The sequence below is a fragment of the Kogia breviceps genome, chromosome 2, assembly GCF_026419965.1.
Source record: "Kogia breviceps isolate mKogBre1 chromosome 2, mKogBre1 haplotype 1, whole genome shotgun sequence".
NCBI lineage: Eukaryota > Metazoa > Chordata > Mammalia > Artiodactyla > Physeteridae > Kogia > Kogia breviceps.
The window spans coordinates 27,889,197-27,910,000 of record NC_081311.1 but is presented as its reverse complement, the minus strand read 5'-3'; the positions used below and the strand labels follow the sequence as shown (position 1 = coordinate 27,910,000).

At 37.4% G+C, this 20,804-nt stretch overlaps 1 protein-coding gene across 2 annotated transcripts in view; it reads left to right on the top strand.

Moving 5' to 3' along the window:
* SLF2 (SMC5-SMC6 complex localization factor 2) overlaps nt 1-18,953 on the top strand; it is a 41,233-nt gene extending 22,280 nt beyond the window's left edge. The window contains exons 12-20 of one of the 2 annotated variants that reach the window (XM_059052444.2): nt 3,362-3,464; nt 4,392-4,568; nt 5,725-5,822; nt 6,189-6,276; nt 8,387-8,518; nt 8,957-9,034; nt 10,692-10,778; nt 13,161-13,229; nt 15,677-18,953. In XM_059052444.2, the coding sequence (XP_058908427.1) occupies nt 3,362-3,464; nt 4,392-4,568; nt 5,725-5,822; nt 6,189-6,276; nt 8,387-8,518; nt 8,957-9,034; nt 10,692-10,778; nt 13,161-13,229; nt 15,677-15,712 (868 nt within the window). In that variant the 3' untranslated portion in view covers nt 15,713-18,953. The remainder of the gene's footprint in view (nt 1-3,361; nt 3,465-4,391; nt 4,569-5,724; nt 5,823-6,188; nt 6,277-8,386; nt 8,519-8,956; nt 9,035-10,691; nt 10,779-13,160; nt 13,230-15,676) is intronic. The other variant, XM_059052443.2, reaches the window with a different exon arrangement.
* Nucleotides 18,954-20,804: the final 1,851 nt, after the last annotated feature.

Below are 20,804 nucleotides of genomic sequence, written 5' to 3'. Positions count from 1 at the left end.
TACTCCAATGAAATTAAAATGAAATAAAGAAATGCCAGTCAGATTTTTGTGGGGACGAGGGGAGTTGGGACTCTACAAGTGATTCTAAAGTCATATAAAAAAAATAATACCCAGGAAAGTTTTGAGAAAGAAGAGTTATGAGGTGGGACTGACCTTAGCAGATAATAACATGGGACAAATGCAGGTATTCATAGCTCCATCAGTGGAACAAAAATAAGTCCAGGGCCAGCTATACTTTATAGGAGGATTTTGATTTTGCAGCAGGTGGGTGCCCTGACCCCTGCATTGTTTTAAGGGTCAACTGTAGGGGCTTCCTTGGTGGCACAGTGGTTAAAATCCGCCTGCCAATGCAGGGGACACGGGTTCGATCCCTGGTCCGGGAAGATCCCACATGCCGTGGAGCAGCCAAGCCTGTGCACCACAACTACTGAGCTTGCACTCTAGAGCCCGTGAGCCACAACTACTGAGCCCACGTGTCACAACTACTGAAGCCCACGCATCTAGAGCCCATGCTCCGCAACAAAGAGAAGTCACCGCAATGAGAAGCCTGTGCACCGCAACAAGGACCCAACACAGCCAAAAATACATACATACATACCTACTTAAAAAAGGGGAAAAAAAGGGTCAACTATATAAGAATGGAACTCTGGTCACAGACAAAGGCTTAATTTCAAATTAATAAAAAGATCAATAACCTATTAGAAAGATGGACAAAGGAAATAGGCAGAAAAAGAAAAGAAATTAAAACAGTTCTTAAACTTTATGAGAATATTCTCATCTTCACTTTTTCAAAAAAAAAGCAAATTTTTGTTACTTGTTATATCCAGAACCAAATCTTCATCTCTCCATTTCTTTCCATCCCATACAGGATCCCTCCTTGTTGCTCAGATGTAACCTGTATCTGAAAATATGTTGGATAGCAAATTTTCACATAAAGACTGTATTCCATCATCCATCCTATTCCATTTAAATAGGAAAAATAATGCTTTCTCAGACCATTCAAAAACCCCAAACATGACCAAAATACTCAAATACCTATATTTAGAAAGTTAAAATACTATTTTATTATTTAACATTTAATGAACTGAATAGTATGTGGTGATTTTGTATGTTGTATGCAACAGATTTGTTTTCCTTTCTTCACTGTAGTGAACAGGTACTGTAGTGGAAATAGTGAAATGAAGATATATAATTATTTCATTAAGACATAATAAATGCAAATAATATTTAGCAAAATTGTTTTTTTGATTGATTATTTACCAGCTGAAGAGTTGCCTCAGTCAGGTTTGGGAGCCGGGAGGTGGTGGCTATAAGTCATCACCGTTGCTGTGTAGTGGTAGGTGAAGATGAACACAGGTAAGCAAGAGTAAGCTGGTGAAGGAATGAGCGAAACATAATCAAATACCTGTTTAAACAACATGAGCACGAGAGTGAATTCTGTTGAGATATCACAACTCATTCTTTTCTCACTAGGACTCACATGCAGCTTATCCATTTTTACTGGTATATATGTGCATATTCACAGTAGCAAGTTTCTATCCAAATAGGTTTGGAGTGAAAAATGTTTAAAGGTTGTTAGAGTAAATATTCAGGTAGGGAGAGTAAGATGTTAAAGGATACTAGGACAGTTCTTTTCTTTACCATTATTCTGCAGGAAATACAGACCTAGTCCTAACCTCTTTCTAGTCTGTATTCCATCAATTGTCACATCCCTGTGTTCCTCTTCCTCTACCTATCTCACAGCTATTCTTTCCTTTTCGTTCCCGGTGTCAGTCTAACTCATATCCTCGTTTCATGCCTAGCTTGGCAAAAATCTCCTTTCCCATGTGGGCTTTCCACCTCCAAGATACTTATTCCTTTCATTGTTAGAAGATTCCTTTTATGAAAGCTTTTTTCTCCACTATTAAACCTTTACACCTGTATTTAAGACTCTACAGTTGACTCTAACCTGTTTTCTATTTTGTTCACCCTTTTGTTCTAACCAAATTGATTCTGTTGCTGTTCCTCCACATTAGCCATTGCTGTATTAGATCTTCCTCATGCTAGTCCCTCACCTCCATCCTCAGTGTCTACTCACCAAAATATTATCTGTCTCACTTGTTGAAGCACTGTTTATAAGAGTAGAATTACCAACATTACATATTGTTTACTATGTGCCAGACATGGTTCTGGGGGCTTAATATATAGTACTTCATTTAATAGTCACTACAACTACTAGATAGTATTTTCATTCCCATTTACAGGTGAGTGAATCACAGAAAGATTAAGTAACTTGCTTGAGGTTGTATAGCTAGGAATGGATGCAGGACTACAGAGCAGATATTTTAAAAAATAAGAAAGGTCTTCCCATGTAGTTATAGGAGTATCTCTAAGACATATTAAGTGAAGAAAGGGGTGCAAAACAGAGTATATAGTATGCTACCATTTGTATTAAAGCAGTGGGGAGAGGTGTATTCATATTTATTTGTACATATATAAAATGCCTGTGGGAGGAAGGACTAAAACTAATAGTGATTGTCTGTGAGGAGGGGAAATGAGTGGCTGAAGGCCTAGACTGGGAGGACAATTCTCTTCAGCACACTGTGCCTTAGTTTCTTTTAACTTTTTTTTTTAACCATATGAAAGGGTTATTTATTCAAAAAAAATTAAAACAAGAAAATATTATCTATGTTTTGAAGGCCAAATTCATGTGTCTCCTCTTCCATGAACCTTCACTGATTCCTCAACCAAAATTGGGGTGCTTAGAATTGTTTATATTGCTGTGGAAATTTTGTTGGGCCACTAATGAGGCCTTTTTTTTTTTTTTTTTTTTTGTGGTACGTGGGCCTCTCGCTGCTGTGGCCTCTCCCGCTGCGGAGCACAGGCTCCGGACGCGCAGGCCCAGCGGCCATGGCTCACGTGGGATCCTCCCGGACCGGGGCACGAACCCGCGTTCTCTGCATCGGCAGGCAGACTCTCAACCACTGCGCCACCAGGGAAGCCCAGGCCTTTAAATATTATGAGTCCTTTGTAGTCAGAGCCACCTTCTACATAGCTCTCTGACACCAAGAGCAACAGAGAGAACGCCTCATAAAAAGTAGCTGTTCAAGGGAAAACTAATGCATAGAAATAGAAATCAGATTTACCTGGAGTGGAGATAGCCGATTGATTCGGATCTGACATGAAGGGACTTTTAAGGTATAATAGAAATGTTCTATTTCTTGATTTGGATGGTGGTTACACTAATATACATATCATCAAAATTTTAAATGTGTGTATTCCTTTTATTGTATGTAAATTATACCTCAGTAAAACTTTTGTTGTTCAGTACTTCTCACAATTTTGTGCCTAATTTCACATTGCTTTATTCACTCTTCCATAGTGCTGAAACACAGATGACACTGGGGGTGAAAGGAAGTGAAGATTCATCTTGTAAGCCTATATTTTCATCTCTCCCTGAAACCAACATTTTAAATGTGGTCAAGGTAGGAGAAAACTCTTTTTTTATGTCTTTAGCACAGAGCTGGAACCACTTAGTTTTTTTGCTTAATGGTTTTAAAACAAAATCAGGGACTTCCTTGGTGGTCCAGTTGTTAGGACTCCACGCTCCCAATGCAGGGGGCCCAGGTTCGATCTTAGTCAGGGAACTGGATCCCCGCATGCCACATCGAAGATCCCGCACGCAGCAACGAAGATCCCGTGTGCCACAACTAAGACCCAGCACAGCCAAAAAAAAAAAAAAATTCACTAGTGTTTTACTATGGAATTTCTAGTCTCTGAAATTTCTTAGCAATAATCTTCATATTAAAGGTGGTTTTTGCTGTTTTATTTTTGTTTTATTTATTTATTTTTTGTTTTGTTTTTTTGGCGGCACTGTGCAGCATGCGGGATCTTAGTTCCCTGTGTGGAGTCTTAACCACTGGACCACTAACCCTAACACAAACCAGGGAAGTCCCTTATTTTTGTTTTAATATTAGGAACGAAAGGGAACTTTGAATCAGAGTTATGTGATTAAAATAGTTCTAGGAATACCTTTACCAAGAAGCTTTTTGCTACTAGTAGTTTTGAAACCAGTAATTTTTTAGAATTAGAATATATGAAAAAAAAAAATTGTAACTTACAATATAACTTAGTGACCAAGAATTAATAACAGTGTTAAAGCGTTTTTAGTGGCTGAATCAAATCAATGATATTGAACTGTTAAGAAAATTTTGAAAATTAAAAATGGGGAAGAAAATACTTATCAAGTCAACATTAACATGAGTATCTCTTGCCTTCTTTTTCCTAAACAACTGATGTTTCAATTTCTATATAGTTCTCTTTTGCATTTTTTGTTAAAAAGTTTTTATAATGTAAACTCTTCAAGCAAAATATATCTCCCTTAAGTTGTTTTGTCTCGATATGTGTCAAAGTTTCTAGGCTTGTGTACATCTATACATCCAGAAGGTTACCAGGATTGTGAAATAATGTTGCTGATTTTAATGTTGTTTAAAATGAGTCTGGAGAAACAACTGAAACAGATTCCTCTAGTGGACTTTCAAAGCCTCCTGATAAACCTGATGAAAAACATCAGAGATTGGAATACAAAGGTAACATTACTTAAATTTTTAATATTGTTTTTTGTATAGCATCACAATTTGACTTTCATAGTGCGTGCAGAATTGAAAGTTTCTAACCTCAGTTAAGATCTTCAGCAGATGAAAAATAAACTGAAGAAACGACTATTTGTGCTGGCACTGTATTTAAATTAATGAAACTGAATCTTTTTAAAACTGCAGTTAATTCATTCCACAAAAAATGTGTTATGTTTACTGGGGATTTACTGTGGGCCAAGCATTAATGCAGGTGCTAGAGATAAAGCTGTGAAGAAGACAAAGCCCTTGCTCTCCTAGCACTTCTATTCTAGTCAAAGGGTTAGGTTATAAACAATGTAAATGTAGATTATAATATCATGTTAAGTTGTAATTAGTGCTACAAATTACAATAAAGCAGGACAAGGCAGGGATGCTCTACTATTTCTTATGAGGCAGTTAAGGAAGCCCTTTCTGAAGTGACCTTTGAACAGAGACCTAAATGAAATGATAGAGTGAATCATACATACAGCAAGAATTTGAGTTGAACTTCTGCAGCTATTGGTGGTAAACATGTATAATTTTTGTTGGGTTTTTTTAAATTATATTTTTCAGCCTTTTTTGGTGGAAAACGTCAAACATGCAAAAGTAGAGAGAAGAGTTTAATGAACCCCTAAATACTTATCACCCAACTTCAACAATTATCAAGACATAATCAATCTTATCTCATCTCTTACCCTCATCCCATACTTCCCTTCCCTACTCAGAGATTATTTTGAAGCAGTTCTGTTAGACTTTAAATACTGGAATAGTTGAGGATTCCTAAAATTCAAGAAATCCCAGGTCAGGAACATATATTATCTTGTGCAACTCTCGTTATATACCTTTGGAAGCTGGTATGTGTACTTAGATTACTTTATTCTTCAAAGGACTGTTTAAATACAGATAGATATGATATAGCACAAATCACAAAAGCCAAATGAAATTCTGGTAAATGTATCTATTCAGTCTATTCTAGAGTTTAAGATAAAACTGAATATGTGTACTCCATGCTGTTTCTAAAAATGAATGCTCTTTTTATAATAATGCTTCATTAAGAAGGGATGTGGATGATCTGTTGCATATTTGATTCCACTGACCTACTTGAAAAATCTTGCTCACTGTTTGTTTTCAGGTGCCTGAACTCTGTATGGCCATAAATGAACTCTCCAGTCATCCCCACAACCTTCTGTGGTTGGTACAGCTGGTCCCTAACTGGACATCACGTGGAAGGTGATGGAAGGTCCTTTATTTAATAAAGGAAGGTCCTTTATTTACTCATTCCTTGAATGTTAAATCAGAGTCTTTTATTTCATATTCAGTTGTGGGGAAAGGCATTGACAGCCTGATTCTGATACTTAGATCAGTTTATAATATTCTTGATTTTTAATTTTAGCTTATCTGATAACTTAATATAGATGGCATATACCATGAAAATGAATCAGTTTGCATTTTTTTTAGCTTATATATTCTTGTATAGCCTTCTCTTTAAACATTAGCTATGTATCGAATTAGAAGAACTTCTTTTAGCAAACTTCATTTGCTTCTTAAGCAGTATTGATTAAACACATTCTAAATACTTTAAAATTCTAATTCCAGGCAGCTGAGACAGTGCCTTAGCCTAGTGATTATTTCAAAGCTTTTGGATGAGAAACATGAAGATATCCCTAATGCGAATAATCTGCAGGTATAAATAACATTTTTGTTTTCTTTTAATAAATGGGAGAGCTAGTGATGTGTAGAGAAAATTGATGGATCCTATGTCAAAAGTACTGAGGTTAGAGCCTAACCCAGGCATAAATACTATTCATGTAATCTTTAGCATGGTACTTAACTAATTAGACCCAGTTTCTTTATATGTGAAATAGAAACAGTATCACACCCTCTACCACTTAGGATGGTTGTGGACAATTAGATGAATTAATGTATAAAAGGTACTGGGAGAGGGCTTCCCTGGTGGTACAGTGGTTAAGAATCTGCCTGCCAATGCAAGGGACACGGGTTTGATCCCTGGCCCGGGAAGATCCCACACGCCACGGAGCAACTAAGCCCATGCGCCGCGACTACTGGAGCCCGCACACCTAGAGCCCGTGCTTTGCAACAAGAGAAGCCACCGCAATGAGAAGCCCACGCACCACAACGAAGAGTAGCCCCTGCTTGCCACAATTAGAGAAAGCCTGCGTGCAGCAACGAAGACCCAATGCAGCCAAAAATAAATAAATTTTTTAAAAGTACTGGGAAAATCATAATGTGCTATATAAATATGACATTATTTATTTAATTAGTTCACCTTGTCAATGTTAGCAATTTTATCACAAGATTAGAAAGTGCAGAACTATTAAACATTAATTGCATCTTGTACCTATTTTAATATTAAACAGTCTTTAAATTATAGAGCTTAAATGTGCTTGCCCATTAGTGAATATATCATGTATATATGAGTGTGTATGAACATGTCCTATAGAAACCCCACTCTGAGAAGTCCTGAAGGCTTTTTACAAGCATAATAGCACTAATGGGTTTACTCATAGTTGAATCTGAAAACTGAACACAGAACCTGATCTAGATGTGTTGTTCTTGTTTGAATTGCAGTTCAGTACAAGATAATCCGTTAGTTCCTACAGATTAAGAAAAAAAAATGAGTAAGATAGAGACTCTGACGTTGAAAACAATGTATTGGTTGAAACAATTAAGCAACCATTGTGGTACAGTGAGGCAAGAACTGTGATGGAAGTATGCACAAGGTGCTGTGGGACAGAGAGATTGAAAAGGACAGCTGGTTTCTACATTAGTAGAGTTGATGTAGATTTCATTCTAGATTTTTTTGGGGGACCACACCTGAGCCACCAGGGTAATTAGCAAATAGCTCTCAGTCCTTTCAGTGGTATTTACTGCCATCAAAAGAGAATTCTTGGACTTCCCTGGTGGTACAGTGGTTAAGAATCTGGCTACCAATGCAGGGGACACGGGTTCAAGCCCTGGTCTGGGAAGATCCCACATGCCGCGGAGCAACTAAGCCTGTGCTTCACAACTACTGAAGCCTGTGTGCTTAGAGCCTGTGCTCCGCAACAAGAGAAGCCACCTCAATGAGAAGCCCCATGCACACCAACGAAGAGTAGCCCCCTCACGCTGCACCCCAACGAAGAGTAGCCCCCTCGCGCTGCAACTAGAGGAAGCCCGCATGCAGCAACGAAGACCCAACGCAGCCATAAGTAAATAAATAAATTTATTTTTTAAAAGAGAATTCTTTTTCAGAATTCAATAATGCTACTCACGGGGAGGAAGATTCAACTCTGTTGCCTTTCAAATAATTTCTCAAAGAAAGTCCTCCGTTTGACGTCTATTGTAATGCCATTTGGTCTCCTTAAGTTTTCATCCTCAATTACAAGTACTAAATCTTTAATAACCCTTTTAGGGAATTCCCTGGTGGTCCAGTGGTTAGGACTTAGCGCTTTCACTGCTGGGGCCTGGGTTCAATCCCTGAATGAAGAAATAAGATCTTGCAAGCTGTGTGGTACAGCCAAAAAAATAAAATAAGATCCCTTTTAAGCAATTGGAGACTTTTTTTTAACTCTCATTTTATTACAGTGAAGTTTAATAGTACAGAAAAGTCACATGACCTTGATGGGTCAATTGGGGACTTTTAAGTTAAGTGAATATCACTGGACTATAAGAAGCTAAAGGGGCAAAATTAGAGAAGACAAAATGAACAGAGGACACACTGAAAAACAAAATAGCCTAGAAAAGAGCAAGTGTATTGCCTAGTATTATTCAGTGTCTCCTCTTTGTTTTGATAGATATCAGTCTTGCATCGCTATCTTGTGCAAATGAAGCCTTCAGATTTGTTGAAGAAAATGGTCTTGAAGAAAAGGGCTGAACAACCAAATGGCACTATTGATGATAGTCTTCATTTGGAACTTGAAAAGCAGGTATCCACGGCTAGATCATCTCAAAAGAGTGCATATGAGCATAACCAATGACAGCTTCCTAACCATGGACGTTTCTGGGTTTAGAGACTAGATATATTCTAGCAAACACAATTATATAGTGAATGATATTTTTGTTTATTGCTGTCATGAAATTCTCCAGTTAACTTGAGGATTGAGGTAAAAGGATGGTTGTTGGTAATTTAATACTGGGAGTATTTTTTATAGCCCTTTACTAGGGCAGTCGTGCGGTGGTAAAAGGAATGCACTTGAGTTAGAAATCAGAAACCAGGGATAAATGCTTGGCTTTTCCTTACTAACCAGCTCAGTTAACTTTAGCAAATCCTTAATCCTTCCTAGGCAGCTTTCCTAATGTATAAACTGGGATGACATGTATTCTAGCTAATTCATGGGTGTTGATTTTATTCATTTCTCTACCAGGCATATTACCTGACCTACATTCTTCTTCATTTAGTCGGTGAAGTTAGTTGTTCTAACTCTTTTTCTTCTGGACAACGGGTAGGTATTTTTTAGTGTTTTTGTTTTTAATAAGTGTCACTATTGATGGAATAAATGAACATTCTTTATATAGGAGAAAACTTAATAAAATAACTTTTATCAAGTTACCTTTGGATTCACTATAGAAATCCCAGTGTACACTGGAAAGAGAGAAGTAATAGTAACCTTGCAGCCATGTCACTGACAAAAATTATTTGTCTTCACATGTTCTGTTTACTGGAGTGGAACTTAACTGTGATAACTTGGCAGTAGTGTAATACACTAATAAGATATCAAGATCACAAATACCAAATGAGCTAGCTCTTAGCTGGTTTCTTCCCATCTCTGCTCCCACTCCACTTCCTTTTTCTTTAGAAATAATGTTTGCCTTCAAAATTAAACTGATGGTAAGTCAGGCTACTTCAGATATGCATTTCTAAATTATCTCCCCATGTTAAGATTTTCATTTTGAATTATTTTATTCTTCCTATCCTATCATGTTCCATACTCCTGGGGAAAGTTCTTGTTTAATTCTTCATGTTTCACACCTTAGGTAATCCAACCCCTGTTTAAAACTTTGTATCTCCTTAGGCATGATCAGAAGGACACAAGACTGGTTCATGTCTTTTTATAAACACTGCTGTACATAGAGCTATGTTTGCTCTCCTGATTGGAACCTAGCATAGTCATCTGTCTGTTCTTATACGTGGTCTTTACATTTTTTAATTATTTTTTTCTGATTAGAAAACAATCAATGATTATTGCTTTAAAATTCAATTATTATAAAACCATATAAGGTAGAAAGTGAAAGACTTTATAATCCAGTGCCCTCCTATAAACTTCTCCATAATTTATGCATATACTAACATAATTATTTTTTTAATGAGGTCATGTTATTCATATTTTTTGCAACTTGTCTTTCTTTTTCCCCCTCTGTAAATTACTGGCACATCTATCTAATAACTGTAGTATTTTAAAACCTTTATTGATGAACATTCCTTTCTGTGTGGTTACACACAGTGCTAACATGAACCTTTGGAAGCATTTCTGTAGGGTAAATTCCTAGAAGTAGAAATGCTAGATCAAAGGTTATAAATTTTTCAAATTTTAATTATTTAAAAATGGTTGTTATCACATTTCCCTCCCCAAAAATGTCCATTTACATTCTCACATTAGTATATTCAACCTTAGTATATATATATATTATATATATATATGAGTGTGACTGTTTTGGACTATACACTTCTAAAATTAAGACACTTAATTTTTCAAGGAACTACCACTAAACCTCCTTTTCATAGAGAAAAAATAGGTTAGCTGTTACTTGAATATTTCATTAGAGAATGTGTTAATGGAAAGACTCTTAAATTTCTAGGCACTACTTCACAGTCTGAATTCTAGGGTTAATTTTCATTAATGTGCCTTAATACATAGCAAAACAACCTTTATTTTTGTGTATATTTTATGCATTAACTAGCAATAAACCATAACAGTCTTATTATTGTGGCAGTTAGTGCTTTTTACTGATATGACTGCTATTATGTTGGATGGTTAATATCAGAAATTGCTAAGGTAGATTTTTTAAAATGATTGTTAGCTGTTCTAGCTACATGATCTTTTCTTTGTTAATTTGTAATGCTTCAGAGTTGTTTTCATCCCTTGCATTTGTTTTACACAGAAACACTTTGTGCACCTCTGTGGGGCTTTAGAAAAGCATGTTAAGTGTGATATTAGGGAAGATGCAAGACTGTTTTATAGAACTAAGGTAAGTGTGTGTTTTTCTTATTGTTAGTTTTTTGTTTAACCTTGGTTTCGTTAATACTTGAGTAAGAAAAGCATATAAGCCTCTCTTTAAGAAGGAACATATAAGATTAGAAATATTACTTTCTCGGGTTTCCCTGGTGGTGCAGTGGTTGAGAGTCCTCCTGCCAATGCAGGGGATACGAGTTCGTGCCCCGGTCCGGGAAGATCCCACATGCCAAGGAGCCTGCGCGTCCGGAGCCTGTGCTCCACAACGGGAGAGACCACAACAGTGAGAGGCCGGCATACAGAAAAAAAAAAAAAAAAGAAAAGAAATACGACTTTCTCCTTTAATAACAAATTAACTTCTACTAAGTACTTCTAGCTAGATTGAAAGTAAAGGGGGGAAAAAAATCTCAAAGCAAATACATTTTAAGACAAGCTGAATAGAAAAGCTGAATATATGAGTATGGAGTTAGGAAAGCAACTTTGGTATTAATAAAACAATTTGACGATTTTGCCTGAAACATAACAGGTTTTTTTGGAAACTTTTTCTTCTAAGGATTTTTTTTATTCTCAATCATCTTTTAGCTTTTGTAGTGTAGAGCCGATCCATTCTTGCTGTTTGTGTTTGGATAGTCACTGAATGTGAGGTTTCAGCTTTGTAACTTTATATTTTGCATTAATTAGCTGTAAAGGTTAGATATTTCAACAATGCCCATTTAGATTTAGTATCTGTATTTATTTTAATAGATTTAAGTTAAATACAAAAATGAGCAACTAATGAAATTGTATCAGATTGCAGATTTTCAAATACATGTAGGGTATAGCTCTTTGCCTTAGAGTGGGAACTGTAGTTTCAGAAGCACATTCTTTTGAACATTAACTAGAGTTACTGGCCCATAGAACTAGGTGGTAGTGGCTACTGCTGACAGATATGCTAAGGGGGACCACCCAAGGTTTTTGTTTCTTAAAGCCAAGAGGCTGGGCATAGACTGGTGCCAGGGCTCCTCTTACTTAGAGCAGAGAATGACACAGAGGTCTGTGGCAGTTGCTTTCAGGGGATGGTCCTGCTGAAATAGATGAATTGCATGCCTCTCCACAAGCCTCTGGTAGAAAAGGTGGTGATTGTTTTAGAGAAACTGAATCTGCTGAACTCTAAATGGAGAAAAAAGCAGACCTTGAAATTTCTTTATAAACTTAAAGCAACTATAAAATTCCTGACCTGTTTAAAACATTTTGTTGGGACTTCCCTGGCAGTCTAGTGGTTAAGACTGCGCATCCACTGCAGAGGGCATGGGTGCGATCCCTGGTCAAGGAACTAAGATCCCACATGCCGTGTGACACGACCAAATAAATAAATTAATTTAATTAAATAAAACATTTTTTCGGGGCTTCCCTGGTGGCACAGTGGTTGAGAGTCCACCTGCCGATGCAGGGGACACGGGTTCGTGCCCCAGTCCGGGAAGATCCCACATGCCGCGGGTAGGCTGGGCCATGAGTCATGGCCGCTGAGCCTGCGCGTCCAGAGCCTGTGATCCGCAACGGGAGAGGCCACAACAGTGAGAGGCCCTCGTAACACTAAAAAAAAAAAAAAAAAAAAAAAAAAAAAAAACATTTTTTCAAGCAATTATGTCCAGGAACTAACTGAGAATCTCTAGTGTGGTAGGAGTTTCACACAGAGACTTGCTAAACTTCCAAATATAGGAATAGATCAGGTATTTAAAGAGGATTCATAGTGTAGTCTACCTTTGAACAACATGGATTTGAGTACTGATTCTGTTCAAACCGTTTCAGCTTCCTGCCCTTAGGTGAGTCATTTATCACTTTCTTTGTTTTTGAGGCAGAGAGAGCAGTATGATTTTCTGCTGTGCGGGGGCTTGGCACCACTAACCCCCCCCCGCATTGTTCAAGAGTCCACTGTACTTTGCAAAAACCTAGAGAGGCTTAACATTGAATTTTGGATCTCCTAATAGTGTGAAAAGGAACAAACGACAACCCTTTTTTGTGGCCTTTCAAATAGAACTTGGAAGGCAGGGAACAGCCAAAGCTTTGGGTCCTGTAACAGAGGCCACTCTTCAGCTTCCCTTTGTGGGTGTTCAAAAGACAGCAAGTTGAAAATATAAGTGTCTTGAAGTCAGGGAGTATGTTTTTCTGGATGATCTTTAGTAACTAATGGGAAAATGGAGTCCTCAGCATTCAATATTTTAGATATGGTGATGAAGGAAGGTCTTAGTAATCACTATGACTTGAAAGTCCCTCCAGAAGTTGAGGAATTTATTCCCTCTTTCTTAACAGAAACCACATTGAGTTGTTGGGTGTGGGTCTGTCACAGCTATCAGGTCTTTTGTATCAAGCATTAAATTGTTTTGCTCTGATCCCTTTTCCCCTTCTTGATATTTTTAAGGTAAAAGACTTGGTTGCCAGGATACACGGAAAATGGCAGGAAATAATCCAGAACTGTCGGCCTACTCAGGTGTCGTTTTATTAAACAGTTTCATTTATTCTCAGTAGTTTTGCTAAATGTTATTTCTTCATACTGTTCAAAAAAAGCATGACAGAGCACTTGCTTCTAGGTATACTAAAATGAACTGAAAACCACAGTATAATATTTTATATATGTTTTTAAATTTTTGTTTGCTCTTATATTCATTAAATTATTTCCAAAGGTGTTTGACCCCATTTTAAAATGTTACATTTCATCAAATGGAGGTTATTTCACATGGAGTATTTTTCTTAATATCTTTATTAAGATAAAAGTCACATATCATTCATTTCACCCAAAGTGTACAGTATTTTTTAGTATATGCACAGAGTTGTGCAATCATCACCACAATCTAACTTTAGAACATTTTTGTCACTCCAAAAAGAGATCACATACCCATTAGCAGTCACTTCTCATTCCCAACCACCTGCACTCCCATCCCAACTCCACGCCCTAGGCAACCACTAATCCACTTTCTGTCTGTATAGAGTTGCCATTTTTTAAATATTTCATACACATGGAATCATATATGATGTAGTCTTTTATGACTGGCTTCTTTTATGTAACATAATGTTACGTTAATCCATATTGTAGCGTGTTGTATGTCCTTTCTATTGATAAATAATATTTCATTATATGGATATATCACATTTTATATATCTGCTTGTTAAATGGACATCTGAGTTGTTTCCACTTCCTGGCTGTTATGAATAATGCTTCCATGAACATTTGTATATAGGTTTTGGTGTAAATGTATGATTTCAAATGAAAACATTTTGGGCATATACCTGGGAGTGGGATTGTTGGATCATATAGTAATTCTGTGTTAAATGTTTTGAGGAACTGCCAGACTGTTTTCCAAAGTGGCTTCACTGTTTTACATTCCCACCAGAATGTATGAGGTTTCTAATTTCTCCACATTCTTGCCAACACTTGTTATTTTCTGTCTTTTTGATATAGTCATAGTAGGGGGTTGGACATGGAATGTCATTGTGATTTTAATTTGCATTTCCCTAATAACTAATGATGTTGAGCATCTTTTTATGTGTTTATTGGCCACTCATATAGCTTCTTTGAAGAAATGTCTGTTCAAATCCTTTGCCCATTTTTAAATTTTCTAATTGTAAGAATTTTCCATGTGTTCTAAATACAAGTCCCTCATTAGGTATATAACTTGCAAATATTTTCTCCCATTCTGTGTGTTGTCTTTTATTGTTTTGATGATATTATTTGTAGAACAGAAGTTTTTCGTTGTGATGAAGTTAAGTTTTATCTTTTTTTTCTTTTGTCACTTAGGGTTTTGGTGTTATATCTAAGGAGACTTTCCTTAAGAAGGGCATTGTTTAAACACCTGATATTAAGTTTGCCATCCTGCTTATTTACAAACCAGTTAATATGGGATGTCTAAAATGCTTCTCAAATTTTATTTATTTATTTTTAATTTGGCCACGCCATGTGGCTTATGAGATCTTAGTTCCCAGGCCAGGGATTGAACCTGTGCCCTCGGCAGTGAAAGCACAGAGGCCTAACTGCTGGACTACCAGGGAATTCCCTGCTTCTCAAATTTTAATGTACATAGGCTTCAATAAGGAACTTGTTGAAATACGGATTTTGACTTAATAGATCTGGAGTATAGCCTGAGATATTCTGCATTCCTAACAGGTTCTCAGACTGATGCCAATGCTGCTGATCTGGGGACCATAGTTTCATTAGATAGGGCCTAGAAGTTGCTTATATTTTATATAAAAGTAGCAGGAACACTGCAGATTAGTTAAGAAAAGCAGTCTCACTGTGTATGACACTTTGACTCTTTTGCTGTTGGTGTTCTTCATAAGATAGAGAAGTCTTTGAGAAATCTTAAGGTAATGTTTTGTTGTTCTTGTTTTAGTTTTTAATCTCAGACTCTTTTTTTAGGCCTGCCATTTTTGTTGATGTAACATTAAAACAGAAAAGAATTTAATACCAAAACTTTATATTAATCAGCTTAACAGGGACTTCCCTGGTGGTCCAGTGGTTAAGACTCCGCACTCCCAATGCAGGGGCTCCAGGTTTGATCCCTGGTCAGGGAACTAGATCCCGCATGCCACGACTAAAAAAGATCCCACATGCCGCAACTATTTGGCACTGCCAAATAAATAAATAAATAAATATTTAAAAAGTCAGCTTAACGTTTTACTTAATCTTTTAAAATATGTCCCTCCACATGTGTGTGTTACTGAGGAAAACATCTTGTACTTATTTATACTTTTTAAAAATTTTTAGACTACAAAATGTGAAACTTGAATCTGATTACTGTAAATTTTCAGAGCAATGCATAATATCAAGACTTTATTAGTTTCATTATCAAAGCCCATTGTCTGATGATTAGTGGTTTTATAAGGATTAATTCATAATCTGATTTTCCTTTATTCTGTTTTTTTCCCCCTTTCCTTTTCTAGGGGCAGCTTCATGACTTCTGGGTACCAGATTCTTAACAGGAGCAGCAGCAAAATTATGAACCAAGAGAAATTCAATAAGAGCCTTTCCTAAAGGAGTAGAAAGTAGTACAGAACCCAGTGGAAGGCTAAGAAAATGTTCAGCAAATGTGCTACTTGAATATCTAGTATGAAGCTGGTAATGAAGAAATTGCCATTTCTGAAGCAGATACGAAATGCGATCTGCTTAAAAAGGCAACCAGCCTTTTAAAAGAGCAGAATCCCATAACAAGAGGGGAGGGGTGGAAGCAGCTAATAGTTGCATGTCTAACCTTCCCCTGTTACAGTTAACCTTTTTTGTTTGTTTGGATTGTATTTGCGGCACTTGGATAATCACAGAAAGGATGTAAGAAAGGGTTTGGATGAACTTGAGGAGATGGACATGGAAACCAAGATCAAGTTCCACTTTGGTTTAATTTTCCATCTTGGTTATTTTACGACTCAAAGGGAACGCTTAGAACTGAGTTTACTAATAGAAAGGATAAATCTCTTCTGTTACTCCTGTAAGCCACTGGCGGGTTTTAATCCATGCATTTTTCTTGGCTATTCAAGATTATAAATCTGTTGGGTTTTTAAAATACATCGAAACAAACAATTGAGAAACAGAAGTTTGGTATATTGTCAGATCCCCTTAAGGGGAAGAGTTTAAGCTATAAAATAGTGGCTCTGTTTTTATTCCAAAACATACATATGCAGTTTGTTTTGGATTTTCTTTAAGTGCATATATATGTATATTTTTAATACTGGTTAAATTTTAGAATCTTGGCTAAATCTTAGAATTCTGGCCCTTTGTAGCCATATTACAGAAGTCTATATTGTAAAAGCTTAAAGATCTGGACAAGTTTCCAAAAACCTTACTTTCATGAGTATATAACCTTGGCAGAGACCTGAATGGCATTTATTCTTTGGTACACTACGCACGCGTGTGTATTTGTGTGTGCGCATGTGTGCTTGTATTTTAAATTTGTTGCACTTGAAAAACACAGCTGCTCTAAATTCTTAAACACTGGAAAGCCATCCTTTGGTTTAAATGGTGGAGGGTTAGTAGAAGTGCACATGCTGGTCTTAGCCTAAGGGCCTTTTGAAGGCTTTGGTAGTAATAGCCTCTTACTAGCTAACTGAAAAATTCTTTTGTTGACTGAGTTTCCCTTTTAGGAGGGTTTGTTTCTTGAAAGATAATGCCAGCTTTGTTTTCCTTTCTTTCAGTATTGACTTGGATGACACTGCTCTCCTGAGCACTCTGGTTCCTCCAGTTGTGGGGGAAGGATGATGGAGGGGAAAGGAATTGGGCTTGATGTTTATGGTTTGAGAGGGGAGAAAATAAATTTTGAAAAATAGCTTTCTACCTCTAAATTGAGGCTTAGGAGTAAAAACCATTTTATCTTAAATTTATCATTTAAAATAGTATCAGTAACTTTTGAGCCCATGTCAAGCATTGAGCAGTTAGCGATTTTATAGGGAAGACTAAGTTAATCCATTTCCCAAGAACCCGGGCTGAATGAGGCTTCAAGAGTCAGACCAACAAAAGTTTTATTCTGTGTTGAGTTTACTGGTAAGAATATTATTATCTTGATACTACCTCTCAAGGGTATTGTTAGAAAATGCCACTTATGGTTAATGAGATAGATACAAAGAGTTATATTGACAGAAGCTTGAAACTCTGGCATCTATCTGCCCAACAATGGGGGCTTTCACTCTCTGTAATTTAATACTTTGTAGATACATTATTTGTGTGTAATTTTATAAGTGTCCATATTTTTCTCATTTTGCATTGTGTAAAGTGTACAATATCTCAAAGTATAAAATACTGCTTATATTGCTTGTAATTACAGTGTGTAAATATTTTCTAATTGTGTACATTGACAGGGGGACAAGTGGGTTATTCAGGTTTTTTTTTTAAGTGACCCTTTTGTATTGCAGTTTCAACAGATAACTGCCCATCAAATTTAAAACCACTTTGATACATTTTTATTTAGCAGTTCCAGTAAGAAAAGTCTCTATTTTTAATTGTCTTTCTCCATTAGAGAAAAATACTTCATCGTTCCCTTTAAAATCAATGGCCAAACATCAGTTTGGACCGTTGTATTTATGACTTTGGTAGGTGTCTTTAGTCTCCAGGTCATATTCCAGCCAGTATTTGCATTGGGGTTCTCAAAAATTTTTGTGAGTCTCTTTAGCACAATTAGCCCATGGTTTTTCTCCCAAATTAAGTATTATCCTTTTCCCTCTGAGTCCCAATGCTTTGTCTCCCTCCTGCTGCTGTTGCCCAGTGAATGGGATGGTAGTGGGGGAGAATATGTTCATTGCACAGAGAATGTCAGGCCACTTTTTTGGACTTGGCAAACAAAGCTTGCACTGAGTGGTGGTGTGTTTGGCAAAATTACTATGCCAAAAATCACCTTGTCTAATTTTCTGGATATGTATGTCAAACTTATTACCCTTATTGCAAGCTGAAAAATAAGGTACTTTAAGTGTTTATGCTTCTGTGTGTAACTGTTTGCCTTTTCTAAACTGCTTTTCTTGTTATCCTAAAATAGAATTCTGTTGGTTATATCATGTTAAATGAAGAGGCTTTCCATGCACAAAATGCATCTATGTAGCAGTAAAGTAACAGCATTTGTACCTTTTCTGTCTATCTCCTGAGGGCAGTGGTGCCTTTGTCACCTTTTAGAAGGCTGGCATTTTGGTTTTGTTTTGAAGTACAAGCAATAGCTTGCTTTGTACTACACAAAAATCTCCCCAGATGTAAAAGAAAATGGTGTGTTGTCATCCGGGCTCAGTTGGAGCATTTGTATTTTTATTTCTGTCAAAACAAGTATAGTTGGTGGGGACTGGCCAGTAATAATGTGTGGAGTCTTTAAACCAAGAGTAGTTTTGAAATTTAAAAAAACAAAAACTTAAGAGGTGACCCATTAACAAGTGACTGAGTTGGAGAATTAGGGGAGGACTGTTCTGGTTTGTCTCTAAGGAGACAAGTTAGGGTACAGGTGGCTTGGGCATGTAGAGCATGATCTGCAGTTATTTCTTATTCATTAACAGTGTTGGTGCACCTCCTTATCTGTGTGTTTGTTTTCCCTGGGCAATCCTATCAGCCAGTTAATCAGCTTTTATGAAGTTTACAAGTAAATGCAGATTTCCTTTTTCTTTCCTCTTTTTTTTAAAATTTTATACTATTTACATCTTGTTTTAAGTCCTATGAATGTATGTGTCTGTCATTAAAATGGCTTTTTCTTCACTTTGGACATGTGTTTAGTAATATTTGTTTGGGAGTGGGGATGGTTAAGTATCTGGAATGTCCTGATTCTTCCCCTGCCCCACCTAGTTTTTAAACTGATTTCTTCCTCTTGCATTGGATTCTCCAGTCAGTTTTTTAGCTTGATGTTTCCTGTTTCTGGAATACATAAAGCCATAGTTGTACATAGTTCACTTTTATATAACCCAGTTAATAATGTGCTGCATACTTTGCAGTCAGGAATTTGGTAATCTCATTTTTAGATTACCTCATTCACTATGTCCATTCAACAACTGTTGAGTATCTACTGCATGCTAAGCACTCTTTTTAGGATTCGGTGGTAAACAACACAAACAGCTCTCATGAGTCTTACTTTCTGAAATCCAGGTGAAAATATTTCCAGTTATTAGGCAAAGGGGACTGGAAAAGAATTCCCTTGGCCTGGCTCCCTTGTTCTAGAGCTCAGGGCAAAGAAAGGGGAAGTCATACAGTGCAGAGGCAGAGCTTAGGACCACTTCCAACCTGCCAGGCAGGTAACAGCTCTGGATATGCCAGCTGAGAGGAGACATAGGTTGAGACCTCCTCACAGGAGAAACTGTGAGCTCAAAGAAGGGCTAGGCATGGTTGCCAGAGGCTTGAGTTCCAGAACCATGCCAGTATTTCTTTCTCCCTTCTGACAGGCTGGTTAGGGAGAGACCAACCCAGCTGTGAGCACTTTTCTCCAGATGTGGGATGGAGGGGTAGGGAGCAACAGCCTAGACAAAGCAGAGAAATTGCCTTAAGTACTTACTGGGAGACAGGCAGTACAGCCTTTACAAGTTAAGGGCCTTGACCTTGCCCTTACTCCTGACCTCAGATCCCAGATTCACCATACCAGCCATGTGATCTTTGGCAAGTTACTTAGCTCCTCTGAGCCTTAGTTTCTTCATCTGTTAAAAGGAATAATAACAGTGTCTACCTCAGGATTAGTGAGGGCTAAATAAGCTAATTCATGAAAAGTGCTTAGCAAAGTGCCTGGCATATAGCAAGAACTCAATAAATGATAGCTGTTATTATTTAGCTCTACTTTGAGGCTCTTCTCAGATGACAAAATTGATCTTGGCACTTCGGGGTTCACTGACATCTGAGCAAACCATATCTCTTAAAATTATAGTGTATGTGTGCTTATTCCGTCTGATACAGGGACCTCCAGAAGCTGCTCTGTCCAGCTCTGTCTCAGCTGGCAAAAAATTGTGATTTTTTTTTTTTTAAACACAGCATGCTAAAGCTGAGAAAAGGATGGTGGGTGGTGATTTTCCATCATTTGTGGACATGTCCTAACACTCCCTTTTCCTTGCTAACCATTCCACAGGCTAGAGTCAAGAGAGGGCAAACCCGAAGGCCCAGCTTTGGGTCTGACTCCAAGACGACTGGCTGGGAGGAAAACTTAACAGGCAAAACAGGCTTCTGAGGCACAGTGGGACAGTGAGACTACAGCATTGTTGCACTGGTGACAGTGCCTACAGAAGAAGCACCTCAGCTGTATGTGTGGCCAAAATAAATATCACACCACCTAAAGGGAGAGTACTGGGCAGACCAGAGCTGGAGATGGCAAAATAGGAACAGAAATGCTGCCACAGGGAACAGGAAGCACAGGACAACTTGACTAGGCCAGAGTTCTCTTGCCTCAGAGAACCTCTGCTCAAGTTTCAGGATTTCATACCTGTCCCCTTCACCTAGGATCTCTGCTACAGTGAGTAACTGCTCTGTGCAAAGCCTGGCGCCAAACGCTGGTGTGTAGGTGGCTGAGGACAACTAGCACTGCCCTCTGCCACTTTCTTACAGCGGAGTTGGGGAGAATAGCTTAGCAAAAATAAAACC